Source organism: Drosophila biarmipes, chromosome 2R (assembly GCF_025231255.1).
Source record: "Drosophila biarmipes strain raj3 chromosome 2R, RU_DBia_V1.1, whole genome shotgun sequence".
Taxonomy (NCBI): domain Eukaryota; kingdom Metazoa; phylum Arthropoda; class Insecta; order Diptera; family Drosophilidae; genus Drosophila; species Drosophila biarmipes.
This window is the reverse complement of record NC_066615.1, coordinates 18,561,871-18,589,127: the sequence shown is the minus strand read 5'-3', so window position 1 is coordinate 18,589,127 and position 27,257 is coordinate 18,561,871. Positions and strand designations below refer to the sequence as shown.

General features: G+C 42.1%; 4 protein-coding genes and 4 non-coding genes across 9 annotated transcripts; 3 read left to right on the top strand and 5 right to left on the bottom strand.

Moving 5' to 3' along the window:
* The first annotated feature begins 184 nt into the window (after positions 1-184).
* LOC108022765 (SET and MYND domain-containing protein 4) lies at positions 185-23,980 on the top strand. 2 transcript variants are annotated; one of them, XM_050888013.1, is made up of 7 exons: positions 185-326; positions 21,602-21,909; positions 21,969-22,032; positions 22,111-22,242; positions 22,299-22,646; positions 22,710-22,952; positions 23,017-23,980. In XM_050888013.1, exons 1-7 carry the CDS (start codon positions 229-231, stop codon positions 23,885-23,887), a joined length of 2,064 nt encoding a protein of 687 aa, XP_050743970.1. In that variant the 5' UTR covers positions 185-228; the 3' UTR covers positions 23,888-23,980. The 2 variants fall into 2 exon arrangements, with proteins under 2 accessions (XP_050743970.1, XP_016947360.1); XM_017091871.3 differs by lacking the exon at positions 185-326 and adding an exon at positions 450-573 and having other exon boundaries at positions 21,507-21,909.
* LOC108022766 (uncharacterized) lies at positions 569-12,865 on the bottom strand. The gene is made up of 5 exons (XM_017091872.3): positions 12,355-12,865; positions 6,516-6,627; positions 2,309-2,712; positions 1,247-2,245; positions 569-1,165 (listed from the first exon to the last, which is right to left on the bottom strand). The coding sequence occupies exons 2-5, from the start codon at positions 6,591-6,593 to the stop codon at positions 763-765; spliced, it is 1,884 nt and encodes a 627-aa protein (XP_016947361.1). The 5' UTR covers positions 6,594-6,627; positions 12,355-12,865; the 3' UTR covers positions 569-762.
* Positions 2,800-4,372, bottom strand: LOC108022767 (persulfide dioxygenase ETHE1, mitochondrial). Its single transcript, XM_017091873.3, has 5 exons — positions 3,825-4,372; positions 3,627-3,771; positions 3,185-3,548; positions 3,012-3,130; positions 2,800-2,955 (listed from the first exon to the last, which is right to left on the bottom strand). Exons 1-5 carry the CDS (start codon positions 3,978-3,980, stop codon positions 2,900-2,902), a joined length of 840 nt encoding a protein of 279 aa, XP_016947362.1. The 5' UTR covers positions 3,981-4,372; the 3' UTR covers positions 2,800-2,899.
* Positions 9,821-9,892, top strand: Trnat-ugu (transfer RNA threonine (anticodon UGU)). Its single transcript has one exon. It is a non-coding gene; the product is annotated as a tRNA-Thr (tRNA).
* Positions 15,728-15,799, bottom strand: Trnat-ugu (transfer RNA threonine (anticodon UGU)). Its single transcript has one exon. It is a non-coding gene; the product is annotated as a tRNA-Thr (tRNA).
* On the top strand, positions 20,453-20,524 carry Trnat-ugu (transfer RNA threonine (anticodon UGU)). Its single transcript has one exon. It is a non-coding gene; the product is annotated as a tRNA-Thr (tRNA).
* Positions 21,116-21,187, bottom strand: Trnat-ugu (transfer RNA threonine (anticodon UGU)). The gene has a single exon. It is a non-coding gene; the product is annotated as a tRNA-Thr (tRNA).
* Positions 23,981-25,458: 1,478 nt separating the features above from the next.
* Positions 25,459-26,562, bottom strand: LOC108022077 (salivary glue protein Sgs-3-like). The gene is made up of 2 exons (XM_050888014.1): positions 25,726-26,562; positions 25,459-25,655 (listed from the first exon to the last, which is right to left on the bottom strand). The coding sequence occupies exons 1-2, from the start codon at positions 26,546-26,548 to the stop codon at positions 25,546-25,548; spliced, it is 933 nt and encodes a 310-aa protein (XP_050743971.1). The 5' UTR covers positions 26,549-26,562; the 3' UTR covers positions 25,459-25,545.
* Between the last annotated feature and the right edge of the window lie 695 nt (positions 26,563-27,257).

The window sequence follows — 27,257 nt, the reverse complement described above, 5'->3', positions numbered from 1 at the left end:
GTTTATCTCGACTTGAGTTACCTGGCTCTCGTCTCTCACCAAATCTCCATGAAATGCCGATTGATCCATCCTATCTTTCGAGCCCTAACAATGTATCTGTTAGCCTATGCACTGCAATGCATAATTATATGAACAATATATCCATTGAAGAGTTATTTGGAATTACTCAAAGTGCTGTGGGAACACGCTAACGTGCTTTTCGTTTAAATACCTTATCACTGCAGAGTCATGAAATGTGTGCTAGGCTCAGGCTCGTGCCTACAGTACAGTTCTGCAATATTGGCAGACTGTCAAGATAGTAGTATTACGTCAAAAATTCTTTTGGGGTGAGTTAACATTTTTGAAACGCCCATATGTACCAAGAACAATAATAGATCTATATAAATAGAACGAAATGTGTAATGTGTAATCTCTTCCAGCAGGCCAAGATCTGGTATTCCAAAAAATTACACATTTAGTTAAGTGAAAATATTCGTGTATTCACATTGGTAAATTGTGCTAATCAAATCATACATACATAATTGCTTAATTACTGGTAGATAGCCAAGCCCTACTTAAGGATATACATAGAAAGTAAGTACAGTACTACAACTACGACATAAAGAGATAACTTGCCATTTGGAAGTATTTTAAATGTAATAATATTGCTTATTGTATTTTTGCACATGTCCGCCTGTTTTTGGGTTCAACCGTCTGCTAACGACGATCGAGGGTTGAGTTTAAGTTACGGTTAACCTTTAATTTCGGTTTGGGATTGCGTTCCTAGATCAGCTTGTGCCTGCCAAGGGAGGCTGTGTGCATGGGACTGCAGTTCTCGATGAGCATGGTCTGGTCCTCTTCCGTCGGCGATCCTCCTGCACCCTTGTTATTGTTGTTGGTGTTATTGGTATTGTTATTGTTGTGATGGACCCTTTTCATGGGTCGCTTCCTTTCGAGATCCGCACAGGGATGCAGCTCTACGGTCTGCAGACTTTGGGCTCGCTGCAGCGACAGTCGCAGCGGTTTCTTGGGGGGAGTGGGTCGGGTGGTTCGCGTCTCTGTCGGGGGCTTCGATTCGTTTTCGCTGTCGAAGTCCAGGGATTTTACACTCCTCATATCGCTGGGGAGGCGGGCCCGTAGGGTGTGCGTTTCACTTTGACGGGGCGTGTCACGTCGGCGATCCAGTCTAGAAGGGAGAGGATGATATATACGTTAGTCCACATTCCTTCTAAATACTGAATAAATCGAGCCCCCTTGGACAACCTACCCATTATAGTGATTGAGATGCTCCACACTGCGGGCATGTGTGGTCATGAGATGTTCGCGATGGAGTTGCTGCTGTTGCTGGAGGGGATCTCTAGGACGTTCCCGGTGCTGTCGATCCCGGTGGCGCTCCTTCTCACGTCGATGGTGCTGCATGTAGGCAGAATCGCTATTTATCGAGATCTTAGAGGCGGACAGCGACTTGGAGGGCATGGAGTACATGTGCGGCAGACGGTCCCTCAAATCGATGTGGGTATTCTCCTTGATCAGTGTCTTGGTCACATGTGCTGGGGTGTTTTGGTTGGAGGCCATATCATCACCCATTAGTTCGATGGGCTTGCCACCCACTAGAGTGGTGATGTAGTTACCCCGCTGAAAGATCAGGGGCTTTTCAGGTGGCGTCGAAGGAGGTGAGGATATGCTGATGCTGGTCACATGCTGGGACTGATTGGAGGATGTCTGCTGTGACTGTTGTTGCTGCTGCTGTGAAGGGTGATGATCCTTGACCGTTTGGAGCTCCCGCACCTGTTCCTCCAGGTACGAAATCCGATGCTGCAGCCTCATGTTGTTCTCCTTCTCCTGGTCGAGCTGCTTTTGTGGTATAGGCACGGACTTCTTGCGCAGTACCACCATCTGACACTTGCCAGAGCTGCCGACTTGCTTCTGCAGCTCTTCCTTGGACTTTCCGGTGACCAGTCGTCCGTTGATCTCCAAGATGCGGTCGCCCTTGTACAAGCCATCGCCCTCCAGGGCCCATTCTACGTAGAATCCCGGTTGATCTGTTCGCTGTTGAGCTGCCCACCTACCAGAGGTGGCATGCACGGCATGTAGGCTCAAAGAGACTCCAGAACTGATGATGTTGTACAGGGTCTGCGCCTCTGGCTTCGATTTCTCCAGTCGGGCCTGCAAGGCCCGAGCCTCCTCCACAATCGAGAGCATCTGCAGTTCTTCCCGACCAAGAGCGTATTCCAATTCTGCTTGTCGGATGCGGATGTCAATGTTGCTAAGGGAGGAGGAATGAAAATTGTAGCTAGCTGAATCACAAGTAAAGTCACTCTCTACTCACTCTGTAATGTCCAGCTTTTCCAGGGCACTCTTCAGATTCTTGATCTTAATCCGCTTGTTCTCCGCCTCCGTCTTCAGTCTGTTTAGTTTTTGCTCAGCCGCCGGCTTCTCGGAATCGTCCAGAGGTGGTCCCGTGGGACGTGGCAGCTTGCCCAGACAAAGCTGGATGCGCAGATTCTGGATGACAGCCTCCCGATCCTGAAGAGCCGACCTCAGTTCCTTGGATTCGCTGCGCGTGGATCGCGAGGAGAGAGTTCCGCCCAGCGAGCCTCCCTTGCGCCTTCTGCCGGTGGTGGAACAGTGGGAAGAGGGGGTGGTGGTGCTGGCGGTCTCCTGGTTCGTCTCTGCAGTCGAGTGCAGACTGTACTTGACGGCACTGCCACAACCCTTCGGATTGAGAATGGTCTGCAACAAAAGAGGGCAAGCAAAGAAGTCAGTTAATCGTATTAGGCACAACGAGATCGGGGGTGAAATAATTTAGTCATGGACAAATCTTGATAAGATATCTTTGTATGCATGTTTATTTTTAAGATTACACATCTCTTAGGAAGACTAAAATATGAGCGGCATTGTAGGCCTTCAGGGGTTGTAATTACTCCTTGGGTATGTCGTACACTCCGCACTCCCGATTGGCGGGCAGCGAGGCGTCTGAAAGGTACATAACTTAGTATAAGAAGTTTTAATAGAATTTCACCATGTCCCACCTATTTTCTTGGGATATGGCAAGTTGAGGTTTTCCATGATTTTCACAAACTCATCGATATCCTTAGTCAGTCTGGGGTTATAACGCTTCTCCTCCCACACACTGCTTTCCATTTGACCCCTGGAACAGGCAAATACTAAAGATATATCGCATACCTTGCAAGATTTAACTCACTTGTAGTCGTGTGCCGGATATATGCGGAAGTTCTCCGGGAGCGTAAAGATCTTGCTGTGCACATTCTCATATAGATTACGGGGACAACCCTCTTGGAAGTCGGTGCGTCCACAACCTCGAATTAGGAGGGTATCCCCGGTGAAGATACAGCCCTGATCCTTGATCACATAGCTCATGCAGCCATTTGTGTGACCCGGAGTGGCCAAAGTGTCTATCACATGAGTGCCGAAATCTATGCGATCCCCCTCGTTCAGGTGACGATCCGCCTTTGCTCCACTGGCGGCGGCAATTACCGACTGACAACCCGTCAGCTTCCGCAACCAACCGCTGCCGGTTATGTGATCCGCATGCATGTGGGTGTTGACTTGGGGTGATGGGGAAATAGGGTTGTGCCATGGTGAAATTATCTAGCCATCCATATAAAGAGATCACTGACACTTACTGGCATACTTTAGCTGGAAACCCAAATCCTGGACCAACTGGGCATCTCGTTTGGCCTGCTCCAAAACAGGATCAATGATCACGGCCTCTCCATTCTTCAAATCTGCCAGAAGGTAACTATAGGTGCTGCTTTCGCCATCAAAGAGCTGAATGAAGACTGTTCAAAACATCACCAGGAATAGTCTTTCTAGTTACGTACTTGACGGAAGAAGAAGTCTGGAGAGAAGGGCTGTCGTTCTGGCAGGCTCATGGTTCCAAAAGAGCTCAAAGATCGGATATCGCTGACCAAGGTCGTGGGATTTCTCGTTGAGAGCCGCTTGAGGGCTGACAGCATACTGGATCCAACTATCCGCATTTTGTGCTCGTATCTCTATCTATTTGAGGTTCGTTTCTAATCGTCCGACTTCGGTTGTAATTGTGTGCCCCGCTTGGCTTTCTATTAACCAAGTAAACGTATCACTTGATAATTTTTGTTGGTCTCTCGTATTTATAGTTAATCTGTGTTGAGCTGGCCTTTGGAATCTGATAAACTTCCTAATTTATTAAATTACTGATAATTGAGCACTTTTTGTTGTTTCATTTACAGTCTTTCGTTTATCACAAAATGTTCACTTAAGCAGAGGTAAAGCATATCACTCGCGTACCGGAATTGCAATAAAAATAACAAATAGTTTCGGACAATTTACACAATAATAAACAAATGTTTGGTGAACACAGAGGATTTTCAGCGACCCATCAGCTGAAGTGTTGAGTTTTGCTGAGTTGAATTAGGGTGTGTTGGGGGAAGCTTTTGGGGAACCTGTTGCTTCGACGTAGCAAAAGCTCTTTGTACTTTGAACGAGACTACGTGATTAGCGATATAAGTGGTTCAGTGTCAATATAGGTGTATGCGGTTTGTTTTAGAGGTTGAACATTTCAGATACATCCCATTGGATTAAGGTTACTTTATAGTTTTGTTTTATTAACCGTTCTACCAAGTTCTAAGATGTATACAAAGCCTAGTCTAGCAGTAGAAATGTAATTAAATAAAAACACATTTTCTTTTTTATACCAACAAGCTGTAACATTAAGGGTGGAATTTTCATTTTACTTTACATATTTTTTTAGAGATCCTATAAAACACTCTTAAACACACAAGAACCAAAAGCCGTTACAAAGCCTTGTCTCGGCTGCATTTACCTATGAACCCTTCAGAACTGCAACAACCACCTTATGAACGCATTTTAGACTTCCTTGCACCCCTTCGCTGGCAACCCCTACTTTCCCGAGGGAGTTGCAGTTCTTGAGAAATTTTTACAAAATTATTAAAGAGGGAAATAATTTCAGACCGGACATTGTCCACTACTCGGGGTGAACGTGAGAACTTCTTCGATCGCCGGATTTCGTTTTAAGTTTCTTGACTTTTCCCTCAGATCATAAATAAATTTGCATATCTTACGAGTTGGGTTTTTATTCATTAACAGCTTGGGCTGGCAATCTCCTTAGCATTCGCGTTGAGTAATTGGTGTAATTTTGTGGAAGGAATTAATTGACCATATACGGGTGAGGCAGGGAAATCTGGCGAAAGGAGAAGGGTGTGAAATGTAGCACGACTTCGGGGTGCGGTTTTCGTAGGGTCTTTGAATAGGGAAAGAAATGATATCGATTCCGTTTCGCTCTGCCTGTGATTGCCTCACAATCGGGGGGAGTTGTTTGTTCAGCCTTTTGGTTATGGCCAATTTACTGGAACTATTTATAGTTGCCACTACCATTGATGCACCTCCCCCGAAAAAACCATGACTGAACACCTGTCGGTTAATGATTCGCATCGATGGCAATGTTGATTTTCAACCCAAACAAAACATATTCGTCACTGACTCTTGCTTTCAATCATTTCGCTGCGAGTGAAAGTTCCATTGTGGTCTCTGACTTCTTTCTACTAATTTGCTAAACAGCCATCATGTGTGGATCTTAAGAAATCTTTTTATTTTCCCAACTTACAACAGGCTTTGTGAGCAGGTTCAAATGGCCGAATGTTAAAGATTAGTGGGGTCATAAGCACCCCATTTCCATCACCATTACTTTTGGTTTGGCAGTGACTTTCTTTAAGTCAAAAAAATTGCAATATTACTCCGCATTACACTTTTAATATCTGCTATATGAAATTCAACGCACATACGGAATCCTCCGAGTCTATTGAATTGTAATTTCACTTTTCTCACACTTACCTATTCCAACCACTTCCCCCACATAAAAAAAAAACAGACGTAAATTCCCATCTTGGCCATGCAATATTTCACACATAATAACTGCTAAAAATATTTAGATACTCGAACACCCAATCGTTTGAATGCAACGGCATGAATGACTCTGCGTGAAAGTGTTGCTTAAAAATGCATATAAATGGACTTGCAATTAATTGTTGTAATTAGTTTTTAGCTCTTTCGTCTGCGGTTTTTCTGTTGCTTTGGACGCTTTATTAACATGCATTTATTTGGATTAAGGCTTCGGCGAAGATTTATAAGATTGTTTTACTGGTCTGATCCATTGCTCTAAAACTAACTAGCTTAATAAATCATCGACTTAAGCTATTTTCTTCTTTGTTATCTGGCATTTGTTCGCTTGTATCTGGGATTTATGTTTGCCCATTTGCGAATTTCGTTTTCGACAACTTTCTAGCGTGTTGCGATGCAAAGTATCTGGGGTGAGTGCTTGCAGCTTATGCCTGTGCGTGTCAATATCTAATTAGCGTAGATAGTATTCGCGCACTTACATAATCGAATCAGACAAAAGGGGGCGTGGCAGGGCGGTTCACCGCCAATGGATGTTGCATTAATTATGTCGGGTCTTACACAATATGCTTATGGGTGCATAGGTTTTTTTTTCCATATCTGCAATGGAGGGAACTTACCATGGAGGCGGACTTCTGTTTGGCAAAGGCGCGATGATGCGCGGAAATCGGTTCACTAACCACGCTTCCGCTGTCCATGATGGAAAACTCCGCTTCGACTTCGTTTGCAGCTCTGAAATGGAGTAAAAGATACGGGGATTTTAAGATACAACTTCAAGTTGACGGTGATATATGTGGTGGTGGTGCTGAACTTTGAACCCATCGCTGGCAAGTGGACAGCCCCACAATTCAGTCCTAGACTTCAGCTCCCTCCAAGAGTCACTTTAATTTCGCGTTCCGCTTGGCAGGCCAAAAACAATTGGACTGCAATTTTCGATTCGTCGGGTTTAACAACTTTGGCACGTTACATTTGCGATTCGTTGAAGACGCTTTAATAAGCCCCTGGCACCCAGAACCATCCTTCAAGTTCTCGTTTCATTATTCATATGGAAATGAGTTGGTTTCAAAAAAACACAAAACAACGCACTTTCGTTGGCTTGGGGGAGCGCAACAAAGAAATGCATTCGATATGCAGATCTGCACAGCCGCAAGATACACACACGAGCTTGAGATTGTATCTCGCGGATGAGGTTGCATAGATCACATTACTTAATGTGCCGGCAAAGACAACGGGGACTGCTCATTTCCCTCTTTTCTGGCTTTTCACTTGTTTGCCTTTTTTGCCTTTGTCGGCAAACGAAGACAAAGCACTTCATTCATACTGCAATTGTCATAGATACTTGTGACATACAAAATGTATCTCACAGGGCTAAGGGCTTAAACTGGTACCGTTAGCTTGGTTTTTATTGAGCGCTAAAAAAAGAACAAGTTCTATGAAAAAGATTTCCCAGCCATAACCAATGAACTGCTAACTTCAAAGGCAAACTTTCGATGAAAGCCCTTTAATATATTTTTTTCAAGTAATTATAAGAGTAATGTTGAAGCAGTAGTTGTGGGAAAGCTAGCAGTTTATAGAATATTTATTTAACACCTGCGTACCTTTATGTTATCTGCTTTGATATAAACAAAGCTTTCTATATTCAAGCCAAATATAATAACTTTAACTTTAGTTTAATAAAAAAGCCTTGAAGTACAGCTTCCTCCACAAGAAATTCTATATCTTTAGCATCTGTTTGACATTGCTACTTAGCGTAGGGCCTGGTCTTGCGCCTTTTGCCTTCAAGATAAGCCCAGCAAGTCATTAGTCTTGGAAAATAATTATCATGCCGGCAATGCCGCGAGCAACGTTCTACAAAATTTAGCTAAGAACTCCATCTACAACTTACCTAACCCCATCTTTTGGGGCCTATCTCTCGGCTTGCGTGCTGGCACAGGAACTAGATAAAACCCCAAGACACCGGGGGGTAATCCGATGTTTCGGGCTGGGTTACCTTGTCCAATGTGGGCCTACCATTAATCTAATTTCGCCTTAATGCCTAATTGTGGAGCGGGGAAGAGGAAAGACCTGCTTAGAGCGCTTTGAATGGGAACCCCGACGAGTACTCACACATTAGCGGCTGGATTTGAATCTAACTCTGGTGGCTGGGTGTACTTTGTTAGAACGCTTTGCTAATGAGCTGAAATTATGGGGAACTGGGGAGAAAAATCTGTCAGGAATCTACAAAGTATCTGCCATTGGCCAAATTGCATCAGTGTCAGTTACAATCCACAACTGGCTGTGGGAAAACTCTGTCAACCGTGAAGATCGTTCAACTATACCCTCTTCAGCATGCCTAACTATACGTATACATATGAGTGCAGCGACTTATATGCATGTAATTATTATTCTTCAATTTGCGTGCCCAACTCGGAAGGGTTCGCCGTGTGTCTGTCTCTATACTTGATAGGAACGAGAGCAAGTGCAGCGAGACTCAGGCTCAGGTGCTTCCCAGGCCCCGGGTCTCGAACATGTGGGCGCTGAAACCACTGAGGCGCAACCAGACCAAGAACAAGTACTTGTGCTCCATAATCAAGTTGTTAGGGGGAGTTCCGTGAGGGGCACGTCTGGGTAAGAGACCTATATAATTAAACAAATTTCCAGACTGTGTTTGTCAGCTACATCCACCGATCTACATCACTTTAAAGTTTGGCTTAATTAAATATCACTTTGAGGCCTGGGAGAGAAACTATACTGTGCTAAGCCTGTACAACGGATTTGTTTTTAATATACAGACAGAAATGTATCGTAGAATAAAAAACGTTGTGTACCAGCTATAGTTTCAAAATAATTTGGGGTTACACAAGTAATCCTCTGGTAAATTACCCACTTTAAGGCCCACACATTACCTCACGCTGCCATCTCTATTAGCCAAAGAACGGAGTGAGCCCTGTAATCATTGCCATTTGGACTTCATTTATGTTGAGCGCGTTTCCGGCGTTTCAGCCAGGTTGGAAGAGTGAAACTGACAAAAAGCCGAGTTTATGAAGCGGTTTGACTCAAGGTAGCGCAACAATGTTCTCCGTCAAGAACAAGCCGCGAATTGCGGTATTACTGTTACTCCTAAATTCAAGTTGCAAATTGCATTTTCGATGTCAATGGCCACGCAAGTGGAACGATGTCCAGTGGCCTAGGCTGGTAAGCTGGCAAGTGAAACTCGTTCGGATGCCATTTTTCCGGTCTAGTCGAGAGATCTCACACGAAATGACCCAAAAAGCGGCGAAATGATGACAAGTTTATTCAGCACTATATCATTTCTCACCGGCTTAAGTTGGCATTGATGTCGCCAAGGTCCCGGGGGATCGGTTCTAACGCGAATTCGAACGGCCACTCGGCGAATCTTGCTATAAATTCCAATCAGCAGATATCTGGATCTCGATCTCGGATCTTCAATTAGCCATAAATCAAATGCAGTCCGTTCGGATGTCGACAGATTGCGGCGCGTATGGTAAAACCATCTGCCCACACATCAAATGCTGGATTTTATGTAAATCCAATGGCTTGGAAATCAAATCAAATTTCTGTCTATCTCACAGGGGGCTTTGCCTGCCCCGCCCCTCTGCTGTTACTCGCTTACTATTATTTTTCTTCCAAGCGCGCCTACAAAATCGTTGCGAGATGAGCTCAGTGCGCGCCCACAATTTGTTGGGACAATGCAAAAATATTTTGCTCAATTACTTAAATGGAGATGACACCTGGTTCTGATAGATATATAGTTGCCTATGTACATACGCTTAATAACTTGATCCGAAGCGCCGACTTTTACGCCTCGGTAGATGCAAATTCCAGCTGTTAAGTTGGCAGATAAGAGCTCTGTTAACTTTTCCAGCTGTTAGAAGCGTTCTGGTAGCGGTAACGCCTATAACGCTTTGGCCGCCTGTTTAACAGAGCCTCTTTAGCTCAGTGGCAGAGCACTGGTCTTGTAAACCAGGGGTCGTGAGTTCAATCCTCACAGGAGGCAGTTGTACCAAACATTAGTTTTTCTTTTTTATTTATTTTTTGTTTTTGCCTTGTGTTTTTTCCGCAAGGTTAAAATAATTACGAAAATTAACTAAATTCCGTTTCAGTAACATCTCGGCGCTATAATAACCTTTATGAATAAATATTTAACCTGCGGGCATGACGCCGAATTAGGTTTGTTTTTATACATTCAATGTGGTTTTTTCTGTGCTCAAACCTTAACCCCTGTGTCTAGTTTGTAGTTTCCCAACACCTGCGCCCTGTCGGTTCGAGTTATTTATGGGCTGAAATATTTCTCTTGGCACTAACACACTGCGGCGAACACAAATTAGCCCAGCTTGACAATTGGCCCGGCTTGTCGGGCATTATTATGTGTGCACAAGTGTCACAAGCGCAGCCCCGACATTGATAATTTTAATCGCCTCGGAGGCTGCTCACTACATGGCCAACAAAGTGGACCGCACCGGGCCAAGATGTCTTGACAACTGGCCAAGAATATGCTTAATGGACTTGACATAAATATGGAAATTTCTTTGTTTGTTTTGGGGTTTATGTCTTTCTTTTTACGAACTCAACTTTGAGAGACTTCTGTGGAAAAGGTCGATGATTTGTTTATTTGGCAAGCTGTTCTAATAAACGTTGGTGTTATATCATAAAGCGAGATTGATATGTGCAGTGGGGGTCAGTTATGCTTTTTCATAAGTTAAAATGTTGACTCCATGCTTATAAGATATAATAACCCTATAGAACCATCGTTCGCATTATATTTTATGAAAATACTTCACCAAAAGATATAATTTTAAATAAATTGCAGTAGGATTGTAGTCTAGAATTGACCCCAAGTTCCGCACCAAGGCATCTAAGTATCCACTTTGTTTTACTCTTTGCGAGTGATCACTGTACGGGCTGTTGGCTTTGCAGCTGTTGCCATTTCAGCTGATAATTGCCCATCATTTTCAGCGGGCAATTAGTCCCGGGCTTAGTTTCCAGAGCGTATTTGTATCTTTATCGTTCACGGTTAGAATGTCAGCTGTCTTCGGACCGAGATGCAGATCGGGGTCGCGAAAGTCTCCGTCCGCACTGGACAGATCACTTATGCAAATCAATTCTAGAAAGTCGGCCTGCGATTAGGCGCTGTAAGAAAGTGCAAATTGCCCTGACCAGATGATAGTATTTTCGATCGAAATGAAAGCGAAATCGATGCCGCTGGTCTTGGCTTGGTTTATTTAGGGGAGATACAGATTTGCAGCTCTCGTTTTAATTGTTACAGCGAATCGTTGAATGAAAGTGAAAACCGCAACCAAAACAGTTAGCCCGAAAAGTCAACATACACGGGTCGACGATGTATGCAAAGTTATCTGGCCGAATCTCGGCTTTCTATTCCCACTTAATGGGTGAAGTAGACAAAACAAAAGTCAGCACAAATGCGTTGATGCATCTCGGTCCACACACAGACAAGGAATCACGACATGAAGCCCACATAAAAATAAAATACAGTCATTCGAAAATTAGCATATCCAACAAATAGCCGAAAAACAAACTTTGATTGGGTTGTTAGCATTGAAAAAATCCAAGAAACAGACAAAAGTCAAAGACGACCAGCCCAAAGAATCCGAAGAATATGTAAATGACACTCTAGAGACCCCAAAGACATCCTGTCGATAAAGGGTTTGGCATTTCAATGAAGAAATGGAAGCGGAGAACACATTTCGGCTAGAGACCGATCAATTGTCATTCAAATGCAGCCAGCGATTCCCAAAAGGAAATATCTAATTAAAATTAATGACTAAAGGGAGATGGGTGACTCTGAGACTGAAATACCGAGCGAGACAGAACCTGCCACTGCATTTGAGCCGCAATTCGAAAGGGGTCTGTAGAACGTATTAGAAGCGTAGATTGTGATTCAACCGCAAAATTCTCAGACGTAATTATATGGTCAGAGATCGAGCCATATTTTTGACTGATTGATTGCGGCTGCTTGGAGGAATTCCATTAGAAATTCGACCCCCATCAGTTTTTTCCCTATAACTTTGAACCTGCTTGTGGCATAATGAGCAAAAACCATGCTATTTACTGCCCTATCTGCGACTCATCAGCAAAACAAATCGCGTTTTAATAGACGGCAGACTGTCTAATTTTCCCCACCGCCTTTGTTGCGATAAGAAAAGAGTTATAAAAGAGTTCGAAAGTTCCACCATAAATATTCAGATATCAGAACAGCTTATTGTTCATGAGGATTACGCAAGACGAATTCCGTATAAAGATCTTTGGGAGGAGCGGCCTTCTGAAGATAAAATTGCCCCATCATCACTATTATTCTTGCTGCGACGACACCGTTTAGTCAAAGGAGGCCGCACTGTATTTTAGAATGCAACAATTGATAACTGCTTAACCTTTCGCTTGCCGCAAGTGATTTTCGCTCCTCATTCGAAGCCATTGTTGAAGCCGACGAAAACTACTTACCAGCTTTAAGTACGGATCCCAGTTAAAAGTCAACCAATAGCTCTGAACAATGGCTCTGTGCGCAGATCAATGGCAACATTTCATTTCATTGCATTTGATTGGTTTGTTTCTGCCGAGGGAGGAAAGCCTCAATTTGGTGTATTGTGTTGTGCGAATTATTTACACTTGGGACATAAATCAATGATGTCAATGGTTAAAGCGATTGCTTGAAACCGCATCGAAACCGTTGCTAAAACGCGATCGGCACATTTAGCTTTAATTTTTTTGTTAATTATTTCCGTTTGCAGCGGCTTAATAAGTTATGTTACTTCCTCTGAGCGTTTCCTTTGTTTGTGGAGGATACAGGAAATTTACTCTCGAATGGGCTGGCTAAACAAGTAAACAAAACACAGATTCACGTAGGTTCGGTTCGATTGAAGAAGGTCCACGAGTTCACGCAGGCGCAGGGCAGATATCACGAACTCGGTTGTGGATTGTACGGATAGAGAGCGCGCACACCCGATCGCGTCGACGATTGGATGAAGTCTGTTTGGACTTCGAGGCTTAGACGCCAGACGGGCATTACATGAGCCGCTCTCCGGGTTTCTCTCTATCCGACTCTCCTGGGCTCTCACCTCCGCACCCTCTCTATAAAACCGGAGGTGCCCGTGTTCGGTAACAGAAAATAGCTAAATGGCTCAAAAATGGCTAAATATACGTTTGAGAATTATAAAAGGTTTATTGTTTCAAAATTTGTATTAAAATAATTATTTACAATTTGTGTGTCTTGATTTACAAAATGGTAAGGATAAAAATTTTAAAGTAGCAAATTAGTTTTATTAAAAATAAATTAAAGTAATTATTGAATTATTATTTAAATTGCAATGCCGGTAAAAGCGTTGAAATATTTTCATCATAGGTCCCCTAAGTAAACAAATTTGTAATCAGAGGTTAATTCAGTAATCTCTTTCAAACAATACCAATCAATCAGTTAAAAAACGATCACTTTCTTTGAAGAACTTACACCAAAGAAATTTTTAAAGATATTTAAAATATTTTTTTTTAAATAGGTATAATAATGATATTTGGACTTTAGTTCTATGATAAAATCATACAAGTAAAACTAAAAAAAAATTGGGAAAAATGCATATTTAGCTTGAAAATAGCTAGATTTGAGAAACTGGTGGTGGTTGAGTGCCTATGAGAGCCTTTGTAGAACTGAGAGCCGAGCGAGTACTGTCGAAGTGCACTGGTCTCCGGATTTATTGGGTTATAGTGCGGGCGACCCGCTGCGATCGCAGTGGCTAATGGGTAATAGAGTTCCAGTGCATTGAACTCCACTCCCTCGACTTTTCGGTGGGTGTCTTGCCTATTTTGACAGCTGTCGCTGCATCCGAGATTTTACGACGCAGCGCGCATCTTAAACTGCTCATTTGCCTGCTGCTCCAGTTGCATCATCGCCGAATATCGACATATGGCTCGCGCTCTATATAGAGCCCTCTGTCTGCCTTTTATCTCCGGCGTTGCGCTCCGATGAGCTCGCTCGTGCGCAAAGTCAATTAAAATGATCACAACAATCCCGAAAAAAAACCCTTTACCCTATATCGGGGGTAAAATCCTCATGCGTAGGGGTTGCTGGCGTTGATTGTATTTCCCTTCATTAAATGCAACCGAAAACAGATACACGACCGAGCCGGAACTCAAGAGCAGAGATAAATCAAAATTAAACAAAAATTAAAACAGGAAAAAAAGGATTACGCATGCGCCTCTCGTGCGCTCAAGTGCGCCATATATTTTAACCCCCTGCCCGCCTAATTGCGAAACTTTTTACGGCCTGATATCGTTTCGATTAGCTAATGTGAGGCAGGGCCGTGAGTCTATAAATCAAAATCCCCGGGTGAAATGTGCTTACCGTTAGAGCGAGTCTATTACCAAATCCCTCGAAAGCGTCTGGCTGCTCATTTCCATACGCGTTTGTGGCTTCAGTCTTTCGTTTCTCCAGCGGACCCAGACAAAAGATTGAGAATGCGGAGAATCGAAGAGATATTTGTTGCCTGTCGAATAATAAAACCAAAAAAAGGGAAGAAAAATACCAAAAAGAAACACTTCCTCTTGGAAAAGAAAAACAAAGGAAAATCACTTGACGCTGTCAGTTACGCGAAGCCACTTTTTATGGGTTTCCATCCCGAGCCAAATAAACAACGACAACCAAAAAAGAAGACCGCAAGTGGCTGGAAAAACTTGACTTGCCTTGGGTTTCCCTTGCTTTTCCCAGAATAAGATTGAGTCTGGATTTGGGATTGGTTCTGTAACTCTGGCGGAGGTCGGGGCCAAAGGCCAGGCCAAGCATTATAAACTCGAACATTTTGAGGCACTTGAGAAATGGGAAAACAGGGGGAGAGCCCTGTTTTTCGTAATTTATGCCAAGTGGATGAGATTCCAATGGCCGAGCAAGTAGCCGCTTCGACCTCAATTAAAACTGAATTTATGCCATCATAAAGAAAACACTACGCCGAGCTACCTGGACACATTTTCCGCTGCCGATCCGACCAGATCCGATCCTCTTTCTTCGTGTATCATGTTTCCTGAGGTGTGCGTGTCCATGGAGCATTTTCAAGATCGCGAGCCAACATAAATTGTCTCACTACCTAAATGGCAATGGAAGCGGAACTGGATCGCGTTTTTGGAGTGCCTCAAAGTCCTGATACAGGTGTCAGGTGCTGTAGGTCCAATTATTTGGGTTTAAAAATAGGAACAAGCGTTACAACCCCTTGTGTCTTTTCTTTCAAAAGTGCACTTATGTATCTATATTGCACGCTCATAAAAGTGTAGTCCCTGTTATAAAAATGTCTTAAATAAGAACCCTAATGACCTATAATAGTTGGTAATATGTAAATATTTAAGAAGGCATTTTAGGATTATCGAAAAATATACCTTGATAGCTATAAGCGACTCCTTTAAATTGAATTCTGAACATGGAAAATTTTAAAAAAGGTTGGTGGGAAAGATTACGTAAATTTTAAGCCCCTTTTTATAAAACCCATAAGTTCAACCGACTACATTCTTACAAAAAATGTTATACATATTTTGAGAGTTAGGTGTACATTACATTATCATTTTTAAAATTAAAATAAAACGTAGAAGACAGACGTTAGCCATAAAGAATTTGTATCGTTCGTTGGTGTTTTTATTATACCTTTAAGCTTAAGCAACTATTTTTAGCCGTTTATTCTATAAATATTTCCCGGCTTAAAGATATTGCATTTCAAGCTTACTAGATGCATTATAAACCCATTCAAACCCACCTTAAGTATCTTTACGTGCAGCATCGCCCAAAAAAGTGATGTATCTCAAACTCCCACGCAACCCGAGGGGATTACCTGTGGGAGTTGGATGCCTCCTGTGAGGATTGAACTCACGACCCCTGGTTTACAAGACCAGTGCTCTGCCACTGAGCTAAAGAGGCCCACGTTTCGAGGGCGTCCCAGAAGCGAATTTCAACTGCTGGGTGAGAGCTTGGCTTGCATTGTGCGCGTTCTATATCTTTGTATCTGCTCGAGGAACACAAAAGATAGTTGTCGCAGAGCAAGAACATATGTTGACACAGTTGGGCCTGCTCTCGTTCTTGTTTCGCCGACTGTCGCCGAGCTGATAAATGCTTTCAAACACAATTAGGAGAATTGGCTGCGCAAAGGTGGAGTGAAGACATACACACAAGGTCAGGGCGACCGGATATTAATTTCACAAAAATTACACACATTCAACGGATAATCAACATTAAGATCGGCTCTTGGGCGCCGCGCTTCAGTGGCCCATGACAATTAGGGTCAAAAGAAAGAAATTCGGCAGCCTGTTCACCTGTTGCCAAGATGGAGCCATTAGGGCTTCCCTGAAAGCCAAGACGACATGCTTGATGAGCAAACATTTTCACATCATCATTTTGATTGCCACGCATCTGCGAGATACATACTTTGTTATACCATACATACAGCCTGTGTTGAGTGCAGTTCGATTTCAGTTTCGAGGCAGCAGTGCGTGCAAAATGGATCAACGATCTTTGCGCTTCGCTACCAGCCGTAAAATCAACTGCGCTTCGGGTCAGAAATTTTCCCCAGAAACTACCATCGATTAGGACCCATATGTTGGCCCTAAAATCGAAGAGGTTCACAGCAGGATCGGATCGGGCAAAGAAAAGACAAGCAACTGTCGCGTGCTGAGTTGTAAAATTCTAACAGCTGCTGTTAATGTGTCGGGGGATAAATGAATTGCCTAAAATTACCCGACGAGTTGCCCAAATTGCCATCAAATCGCATTAAAACGAGCACACCTAAACCGCAAAAATATTTCGTACAGGCATTAATCTGATAAATACTCCCTGTCTCCATTTTTTGTTACCAATCAATCCGAAAAGTGTCAAGCGAAAACAATGAGCACAAAGAATTGGGTAAAAAATTGCCTGATTTAGTGTAAAATTGCAGGCAAAAAGAGACACCAGAGAGAAATATGAGGCTAATGCCCGCTGACAGGCAAGGACATTGCATCAATGGTTCGTCGTCATTAGCATCCCAAAAGAGGATCGCAGGATATAAAAAATACGCTGGGGAGAGGCAAGGGCCCCGAGGCAATTCGTCACAGTCTGTCACTTCTGATCCTCAACCCCTCGCAGCAATCAATCTCAGGTTGTAACTGTATTACGGACGGCTGGATGGATGTAACAGCTTATGATCCCGACCCAAATCGAGGTCCTGCGCATGCGCCACGTGCCTTTCCCCTTTTGCCGCTCCCTTTCCCCGTCCCCTTTCCTTTTGGCCAGCTGCCGCCGACGCCGCTCTTCAATATTGGGTTTACTTTTTTCCAACCCCCTCATCGGCTTGAAAATTCATTTCATTTAGCTTTTGTTTTCCACTTGAGCTGAAGCACTTTCCATTGTTGCCTTTGTAAACACACCGCTCAGTGCAGTTTGTTGTTCGTGTTTTGCTTTCTTTTCGTCTGTTTTTATTATTTTTAGTTTTTAATTAATTTGAACTGATTTCGGTCTGAAGAGTTTTCCACGCAATGCGTTTACGCTAATGGAACTCAAATTGAATTAAGGCCTTTGTGCACTTCCATTGACCCCGGCGACAATTTTTAGGGAAAAAAGAGGGGAAGTCATGTGGAGAAGAGGGTTATTGGTTGATCAGGAAATGCGTTAAGAAATTAGAAATCACTGGGAAGAAAATTCTGACTAAGGAAACATTTCCGTAGTTCAATGGAATACGATGGAAAGAGTTGAATGAAAATTCAAGCAGGCGACTTAATTGAAATTTGATTCCTCTCGTTGATGGATAAGTGAAAAATTATAACGAAAGGCGAATATATAAGAAACCTCAAATGAATGAGTGTTGATTGAAAAGTTGAGTGAATGAGTACTTCACAGATGTCAATCACACAATTATTTAGGAAAACGAAAACCCATTGAAAGATTTTATTGATTCACTTTTATGAAAAGCCATTGTTATACAAGGGCTACCCAATAAAAATACACATGTAAATGAAATCATATAAACTTTTTCAAACATTTTTTCCCAAGATAATCAGTCTATAATCTTCATCTAATCTCAAAGTCAGCACCCAATATATTGTCACAAATCCGTGGACTTAACAGAGTCTTTCGTGTGATTTACCTTCGCTCAATGAAATTAAGGTGACATTAGCTTACAAATCAGCCAAAAACTTGTATCTATATCGGCTGAAAACAACTTGATTCCGATCACCTTAGACCTTAATTTATTTAAACGCTTATCCGATCGTTCAAAATTAATTAAGTGGCACACTTTAATTTGCATAAACCCAACTTGGCACATAAACAACTGAAAAACAACCGAGCTGGCAATCAAGTACAAGATCCATAAAATCCATTTTCAAGACTTTTCAGACAATGGCCAAAATGTAAAAGTCTGTTATAAATTATTTATGACGTATCCCAAATGTCAACAGCCAAATGTGTCGCCCACCAAATGACATTTGGCGGCAATTGAAATGCATTTGGCTTAGGAGAGAAAAATGGTTTTTAATTATAAGAGTCGTTTTTTTCCCATTTTTGTCGACAAACTGAGGCAGGAAGGTGTTCAGCCTGGCTTAAACACAATTTAGTTGCTGCAATTAATTTCGGTTTTATTTGATTGTTGTCTGCGAATGGGCTGTGAGTTTTCAGTGCAAATCAGGTTGACATGAATACCTGCTGAAAAAAAGAGTTGACAATGGCAGACACACAACGACAATGCAAAACGGAAGCTTAGTACATTGCTAAATAAACAATGCAAAAAAGCAACAGGAAAAGGGGCTTGGGTAAACAGAGTTTTTAATACCCTTAAGATATATTGTATGATTTATATATTCTTGAAAAAAACAATGTAAAAAGCAGCCTAAAAGAAGACTAATAGAGAAGCTTGCGTAAAAAAGGACCCAAATTTACTTTCTATTTTTAGTTTATGTTTACTTACTATTTTTTCCTCAGCCTAAAAAGTGTCCCAAAATCTTAAATTAAAATTTTAACCGACATATTTAAATTTTAAACAAAGAGAATTAATTTGCTTTGAAATGGGTATTCATTATCAGGTAAAACAACACAATTAAAAATCAATTTCCAAGTCAATAGCTGCCATTAACAGACATTCGACAAATATTGAATGTGTAAAAAAGGAAGGCAAACAAACAAATAGTTTACCAAAAAGAGTTTGAACGCCATCGAGCCCCGTAGAAGGGTATAAGAACAAACAAAAAACGCAAATGCAACGGAAGTTTGATAAAATAAATGTGTGTGAGCAGTCGAGGACCATAAAGAACAAAAAAGGTGGGCAGGGGCAGAGGAAATAGCAAAATACACTGTAATTAACTGGCGGTTCCTAACAAAGAACAGGGTGGGGGGATGCATCGTTTATTCCGCATGAATTTGCATTCGCAGTGGCCAGTTTCAATGCAAAACCAGGGTCAAAAACTGGACGAAAGCGATTCGAAATGCATTCTGAAATCCCGAAACGCAGTTCCACAATGCCCGATGATTAGGGGTTGCAACTTCAAAGATGCAACTCTCGCAGAGTGATAAATATTTTGCGCCTGGGATGACAGCCCATAAACATTGCGATTACGAGTATTGACAATGTTCAATCCGGACCACACGGGGCATCCTTTGAGTGGCTCTACTGTACTGCTACAAGTCACTGTGCGTACAAGTGACAGCTGCCGATCCGCTGTAAGCCCTGATGATTACATTGTTTTTGACATGGACGCAGACATAGACCACCCCTTCAGCCAGTCGTGATTGATGATTGATGACAGTGCCGCGATGTACGAGCTGTCATGTCCAGTTGTCAGCCGAGCAAACTCCGTTCTCCAACACTACTCCGGCCAGGGTGCGGTAAGCCCAGACGAGGGATCTCCACAAAAAAAGGGTTACAAATGCCCAAAGTCAAAAGCGGGCGCGATTCAACAGCTTAGCGAAATTTACATACTTGCTCAGCATAATGTGCACCCTTAGCATCGGTATTGGGTTTCGCTTTCCTCTGTGCATAATGCATTTTCACGGCGGGACACCCCGAAAAAAGCGATTTGAATTTTTTACCAAAGTGGGCGTTGTAATGTTGACACTGTAATTTACGCATTTCACCTTTTCTTCAGAGCATTTGCATACAGCTTAAATGCCAAAGGGCTTAGCGAAGGTAATTCGATATGGGAAACATTTTGTCAGCCCAGAAGTACAGTTGTGTCTTGGGTAAATATGCAGCTCGCAGCCCCAGTGACACAATTAGATGTTGCATCTACCACTTCCCACGTCAATTCCTCACAATTTACCCATAACAAATTGCCACTCGAAGCTGCACACCCGCAATTCGCTTTGAACTTCGACTTGTCTTCATTAGCCGAGGAAGTCACTCAGCTGCCGTTACTGTTCCCTCAAGTGCCGATGGCAGATAAGGCCAACATTAATTTCCTTTGTCATGGAGCCAATTTCTCAAAGTACCCGGCAATTATAGCTGCAACTTTAGGAACCACCCGCGGAAAGCGGGCATTAACAGACGGCGACAGCTGCCAGCGCACGACGCTCAGTTCAAGTTTCCCTTCTGCCGGCCGCCTTGCCCAAGCCTCTTTAGCTCAGTGGCAGAGCACTGGTCTTGTAAACCAGGGGTCGTGAGTTCAATCCTCACAGGAGGCAGTTGTAGCCTGAGTTTTTTTTGTATACATTTTTTTATTTAAAATACAATTTTACAAATAAAATTCCATAATAAATAAATTAAACTAAGCTATAAGAACAAAAAGAAAGAACAAAGTAAAATGTTACAATAATAAACATTTGTTTTGGGTATCTTTTGATCTTTAAAGAAATGTTGGAGAATTATATTTATTGCTGTATGTATCCACACCAGTTTTTTGAATTAATAATTTTTCGGTTTTTTCACTGTTAAAAAAAATGTTAAAACCCCAACGAATGTGAACTAAGTTATAAATTCACACACAAAAATATTTCTACAGATAAAAAATAAGAACGCACAAATAAAATTATGTATTTCATAAAAAAAGTGAGACATTAGCATTATGATTGAATGAATCATAATAATTAAATTAATTAAACTATATAGATGAAAACAAGTAAGAAAAGATCTGAATTTATTATTTCTTTTAGAGTTAGATACCTCTTCTTAGTTTAGCTTCCGAATTATGATGCTTAATTACTATAAAGGCAAAAAAAGAAAAAAATCAGTATAAAAATATCCCGAAAACAAATTGAAGATGCAGATTTCCCATCTGCCTCCTGTGAGGATTGAACTCACGACCCCTGGTTTACAAGACCAGTGCTCTGCCACTGAGCTAAAGAGGCGAATGCCGCGAATTTGCGAAGTTTCAATTAGCCACCAGCCATTTACATTAGATTTTTTTAAACCAAATTAGGCTTTTTTTTAATTAATCGTAAATGATTTTCCGTGTTTGGTAAAAATAGTCTATTGATATAAGCATGTGCGCGCAATTTTGTTAGTAAACAAATGCAGAACGTACTCTTCTTCCCATTTTCTCTCGCCGCTTTCTCTATTCTTCTTTGGCACACTCTCTTTGCCTAAAAATAAAATCCCAAAAAAGCTGTCTTTATACCACACGTTGTCGTCGAATTTTCCCGATATACCCATTCAGTTCATCTGCAGTTTTCTTGCCGAGAGTACAGAAAAAATAGGAAGAACTTGTTAGGCTTGCATAATTTAGAGGAGAGAAGTGTAGATAAAATGAAAACTCCACTTAGCCAGAAAACGGGATTCTTCGCCGAATACTATCTGAAGCTCAAGGATCAGGCGGGCGCCAATTGCGAGTCGGACATCGCCAAGTTAGCAACGTGCAAGAGCGATGAGGAGCGCGTGGCCTATGTGGAAAAGTTGCCCTGGGTGCAGGCGGGGGATGCCAACCTGGTGGTGAACCAGGAGTTTGCCGGCAAGAACGCTGCTCTGGCGGCGGAGATCAAGGAGCGGGCCACCGCCGCTTTTAAGGCCAAGAAGTGGCTGGAGGCCATGATGCTGTACACCCGGAGCTATGTGGCTTTGCCCAGTGAAAATGGTGAGTACTTCAAAATGTATCTGCTACATTGGAACCATTATTTTTGGAATCTTTTTTAGTGGCCGAGATACGCATTGTTTTGGCCAATCGATCAGCGACTTTGTATCACATGCAGAAATATCAGTAAGTTAAACAAACAAGAATAGTTCCATAAAAAATTTAAAATGATAAATCATTAAAATGATCGCTAAATCCTTCCAGAGAGTGCCTGATTGACATTAAGAGGGCCCTAGATCTGGAGTATCCCAAGGACTTGATCTATAAATTGTACGAACGACAGGCACGTTGCTACATGGCCCTAAAGGATTATCCACATACTATTGCATCATTTAAGTGAGACCCTTCATAAGCTGTCAATATTATCATTTAACCATGTTGTTCTCCCAAAGGAAGTGCATCACGGCCATGGATGACTCCACCCTGTCCTCCGACAAGCGGGCCAAGCTCAATCTGGATGCAATGACCATGATCAAGATGCTGCAACATGATCCTCGCACCGCCAAGCAGGAGGCCAAGCAGCTGAAGCAGAAGATAGCCCTGGATCAGGCCAAGCCAGTCAAGTTGGAGGATGAGTTCGTCAGTCCGCTGGTGAGGATCGATAGCAATCGACAGGAGGGTCGCTTCGCCAGGGCGGCAGCGGATGTCCGGGCAGGAGACGAGTTATTGGTGGAGCGACCTTTCGTCTCTGTATTGCTGGAGAAGTACGCCAAGACCCACTGCGAGAACTGCTTTGTGAGGTAAAGTAACAGGCATATCTGAGTAAGAACGTAGTTTGGTAAGTAACCTCCTCTCTCTTCAAGAACTGTGGTTCCCGTGGCCTGTCCACGTTGCGCCGATGTGCTCTACTGCTCGGAGCAATGTCGCGAAGAGGCCGCAAAGAAGTATCACAAGTACGAGTGTGGCATAGTACCCATTATTTGGCGTTCTGGTGCCTCCATTAACAATCACATTGCTCTGAGGATCTTGGCCAGCAGGCCCTTGGATTACTTCCTAAACTTAAAGACAACCATAGATGAGGTACTCACACCGGAGCAGCTGGTCAGGTGGGTTTCTTTTTATTAATTCCCAAAGCAGAGGATACTAAACTTTTGATATTTCATATTGCAGCCTCCCTAAGGACGACTTCCGAAGAGTGGCCCAATTGGAGCGGCATCAGGGTGAACGTCAGCCCTCTAACTTCTTTCAGCACGTCCTGATGGCCCGCTTCCTAACCCAGTGTCTTCGGGCAGGCGGCTACTTTGGATCGGAGCCCAAGCCAGAACAGGTGTCAGTCATTTGCTCCCTGGTGCTGCGCTGTCTGCAGTTCATCCAGTTCAACACCCACGAGGTGGCAGAGCTCCACAAGTTCAGCTCCTCGGGCCAGGAGAAGTCCATCTTCATTGGCGGTGCCATCTATCCCACCTTGGCCCTGTTCAATCACTCGTGTGATCCCGGCGTGGTGAGGTATTTCCGCGGCACCACCATCCATATAAACAGTGTCAGACCGATTGAAGCTGGTCTACCGATTAACGAGAACTACGGACCCATGTACACCCAGGACGAGCGATCGGACCGCCAGGCGCGCTTGAAGGAGCTCTACTGGTTCGAGTGCTCCTGCGATGCCTGCATCGACAATTGGCCCAAGTTCGACGATCTTCCGCGGGATGTGATACGATTCCGTTGCGATGCCCCTAATAATTGTTCCGCGGTGATCGAGGTGCCACCCAGCTGCAATGACTTTATGGTCAAGTGTGTGACCTGTGGCGAGATAACCAACATCCTCAAAGGCTTAAAGGTCATGCAGGATACCGAGATGATGACGCGCACGGCCAAGAGGCTGTACGAAACTGGGGAGTACTCGAAGGCCCTTTCCAAGTTCACTGATCTAATCAGGATCATGTACGAGGTGCTGGCTCCACCTTTCCCCGATTTCTGCGAGACGCAGCAGCATCTCAAGGACTGCTTCCTCAACTTGGGCAATGTCTATACTCTGGATTAGAGTGAAAGTAAAAAGACAACCTACGCAAATGTTTCAACTTTTATTGAATGTATACTTATGACATTACAACTATTAAATTAAACTCTGAAAAACGTCCACTTTAAGTTGGACCTTATTATTATTTAATGCTTAGGTTTAAAATCATCCCAGGAACAACGATTCGCGTGAACCTTTTGGCAACTGCTGCGACAATCTTTTTTACTGTAACAGCAGCGATAGCAGTACATTGTCATTTTTACGCCTTTTTCTGCAAATTAATTGATATATTTTCATAATTTTGTATTAAGTTTTTTCTCACTTTTCACAAGTCACTCTTACCGCTGTTCTCCTGATCGTTTTTAAAATAGCACTTTTCTGTCGACTTTTCTGGAGTTTTCGTAGTTTTCGGTGTAAGAAGTGTAGTGAGGTCAAAGGTTTCCGTTGTTGAAGTGGTTTCATCTGTTGTAGTAAACTCTTTTGCTGTGGTAAACTTGTCTGCTATTGTGGTTCTTTCTGTTGGAATAGATTCTTCTTTTGTAGTCAATCCTTCTCTTTTAATGAATTTTCCTGTCTTAATAAATTCTTCTGTTGTTATGGATTCTTCTGTTGTTGTAGATTTTTCTGTTGAAGAGGACCCCAAGTATTCAACAATTGGATTTAAGTGTCTTTTTGTCGTCGTGTCAGGGGCAAGTGTTATGTCAAGAACAACCCCCACTTCTGAATCCAGAGCCCAGGTTCCAGCGACCAGCAAACACAAGGAAGAAAATAAAATTCTAAATAACGACTGCATTTTTTGCAAGCTGCGATAGTTTCAGCCGAATATGTTAGGTACTGAAACGAAAATGATTCCCAGTTGAGTGTCTGCTTAGCTATAAAGCTTTATACATTATTTTCGTTTATACATTATCTCGTTCCGGTTCTCAAATTTGTAGAGCTCGACTTATAGATACCCGGTATTTGAAAACATATTTATCTACTTAATGGGACGTGATCGGCCATGTTATTCTTCTCCACCTTCATTTTTTTGTATTCGTTTTTAAAAATGGTTACATAGAACATTCCTTTTACCTGTTAAATACATTTTCAATAGTATACAATTTTTTCTACACGAGTGAAGGGTATCATTATCGGGAGTGCTTCGGTGATATAAGAAACGCTTTCAAGCAACAAGAAATTGTTAAATTCAACTGAAATGTGTTTTTGATAAATGCTTTCGATAAAATTAGTCAGTTATTGTACAATATTCATACATTTCTTGAATGTCTAGATACAATTTAAATTGTATGACTTTTCAAATATGTGATAATAACAAGTTTTACGTGACGGAAATTGTTGACATAACTGAACGGCTACGCACAAAATATTATTTGTCGGGAAATACCATTCCGATAAGAATTGGCACTAAAAATTCCCTCTCATCATAAGCTCATCTTTCTTGTCAAAGCATTGAATTCCTAATGCATTCAAGGTTATGGCAAAATTCAATAAAGAAAATAAATATGGTAGAAAATGTGAGGAAAAAAAATGGAAAAAAGCATTTTAGATACTATTGTATGATTTTAGTCCAATAATTTTATTAAGCTTAAGCTTGGAAGTGTTATAGCATAGTACTGCTTATTAATTATCAGTTTAATACAGCTTTAGTTTTGTTATTTATTTCTAAAATAAAGTATTATTCACTAAACATAGTCATGCCACGAACACAACCCTTTGTGAAGCCTACTGCATTCGGCGACTCCAGTGTACTCGTAGAAACAGCAGCGATAACAGATCATCGTCGGCAGCCACCCTGCATATAAAAAATTAAAGTAATTAAACGCATGATTCATGAATAATCCGCATGTTCTTTTTAAGCTTACTATAGCAAAACTTTCTGTATTCCTGTTGATTTCTTAGGTAACATTTTTTCACTGGGTTGCTCCATCCGGGTCTCAAAGTCGTGGATCGCACATAGGGAGGTCTGTAGATCGGATATGCTGGTTGTTTAGGGGCTCTTGAAATCAAAGTGGGTTCCGTTGTAGTAGTTGTTGTAAACTCCGGTGTGGAAGTTGTGGTGGATTTCGTTGTTGTTGTAGTTGTAGTGGCCTCTGTTGTCAAAGTTGTGGTGGTTCCCGTCTTGGAAGTTGTTCTGTGTTCCGCTGTAGTAGTTGCCGTGGGCTCTGCTGTGGCAGTTGTGGTGGGTTCCATTGTTGAAGTTACGGTCAACTCTGTTGTGGAAATTGTTGGGGGTTCGCTTGTGGTAGTTGCACTAGATTCTGTTGTGGATGTTGTGGTGGGCTCCGTTGTTGAAATTGTGGAGGACTCTGTTGTAGATGAGACTTCTGTCGTAGAAGTTGTGGTGAACTCTGTTGTGGGCTCAGGTGTTGAAGCTATTGTAGGATCTGTTGTGTCTAGCCTTTTAGAAGTGGAAGTAGTTGTGGTTTCCGTTGTTGAAATTGAATATGGCTCTATGGTGGCGGAGGTTCTTGTTGTGTCGAATGATAGCGTAATCGACGGACGATAACTAAATTCAACAGCATTTCTCGGAGTAGTAGTATCATAAATTTGAAGTGATTCTGCTTCTTTCGTTGTTGTGGGGGGAGGCGTTATATCAATAATTGCGCCTATAAATTCATCCTGAGCCCAAATTCCAGTCACCAAAGAACACAACAAAATAAAAAAAAAATTGAATATGGAGAACATTTTTAGCAAGCTGTGTTGACTTCAGCAGAATATATCGTGAACTGAAATTATAACTACAATATCATGGCGGCCCTTATTCAAGAGTTAACAGTCAGGCAGAACGTGCCAATGAGTCACAAAAAATGGTTCTCAGATAACTATGGAAAGTTCGCAACGACAACATTCCGAAGTAAACGGAAATTTTGTAGTTGAATTAGGGATTTCCGTGTATTTTGCTTTCATACTTTTTACATCTAGTCTTGGAGTAAAGTAAAGTAGGTATTAGTAATGTTTAGCAACCTAATGGGAAGCAAATTCATATATTTATTTAAATATACAACGTTTCCGTTTACATATTAAACATCAATTGTTGACAGAAAAAAAGGAGACACTAAAAAGTATATATATTAGTGTCAGTCAATCGCACAAGCCGTCCTTTATAGCCCTCTTGCGTTAAGACTGTGAAAATTTAACAAGGTTCATGTCTTAGCTAGCTGTTATAAATGTAGACATTTTATACGCAAAAGCTATACAAATGACGGTTTTTAAAAAGTCCGGACCAAAACCAGATTTTAAAATTATCAAAAAATAAATTTATTCTTCAAAATCTAAATTGCTAGTGGCAGCAAATTAATAGTTTCCGTGCTGACAGACTTATTAAAGAGAAAAACGAGTTCTGGTGCTAAAAATCGGGAAATAGAAAACGTATATCCATGGAACAGAAAGAACA

Bases quoted from the DNA above. Each gene is read 5' to 3' on its own strand.
- LOC108022766 (XM_017091872.3), bottom strand. From the start codon at position 6,593: ATGGACAGCGGAAGCGTGGTTAGTGAACCGATTTCCGCGCATCATCGC. The intron at 2,713-6,515 runs GTAAGTTCCCTC...CTTTTGTTGCAG, and splicing joins AACAGAAGTCCGCCTCCATG to ACCATTCTCAATCCGAAGGG. The intron at 1,166-1,246 runs GTAGGTTGTCCA...TCTCCCTTCTAG, and splicing joins CATCTCAATCACTATAATGG to ACTGGATCGCCGACGTGACA.
- LOC108022077 (XM_050888014.1), bottom strand. From the start codon at position 26,548: ATGTTCTCCATATTCAATTTTTTTTTTATTTTGTTGTGTTCTTTGGTG. The intron at 25,656-25,725 runs GTAAGCTTAAAA...TTTTATATGCAG, and splicing joins ATACAGAAAGTTTTGCTATA to GGTGGCTGCCGACGATGATC.
- LOC108022767 (XM_017091873.3), bottom strand. From the start codon at position 3,980: ATGCGGATAGTTGGATCCAGTATGCTGTCAGCCCTCAAGCGGCTCTCA. The intron at 3,549-3,626 runs GTAAGTGTCAGT...CATCACCCCAAG, and splicing joins TTTCCAGCTAAAGTATGCCA to TCAACACCCACATGCATGCG. The intron at 3,131-3,184 runs GTGAGTTAAATC...TGCCTGTTCCAG, and splicing joins TATCCGGCACACGACTACAA to GGGTCAAATGGAAAGCAGTG.
- LOC108022765 (XM_050888013.1), top strand. From the start codon at position 229: ATGAAATGTGTGCTAGGCTCAGGCTCGTGCCTACAGTACAGTTCTGCA. The intron at 327-21,601 runs GTGAGTTAACAT...AACTCCACTTAG, and splicing joins ACGTCAAAAATTCTTTTGGG to CCAGAAAACGGGATTCTTCG. The intron at 22,033-22,110 runs GTAAGTTAAACA...AAATCCTTCCAG, and splicing joins TATCACATGCAGAAATATCA to AGAGTGCCTGATTGACATTA.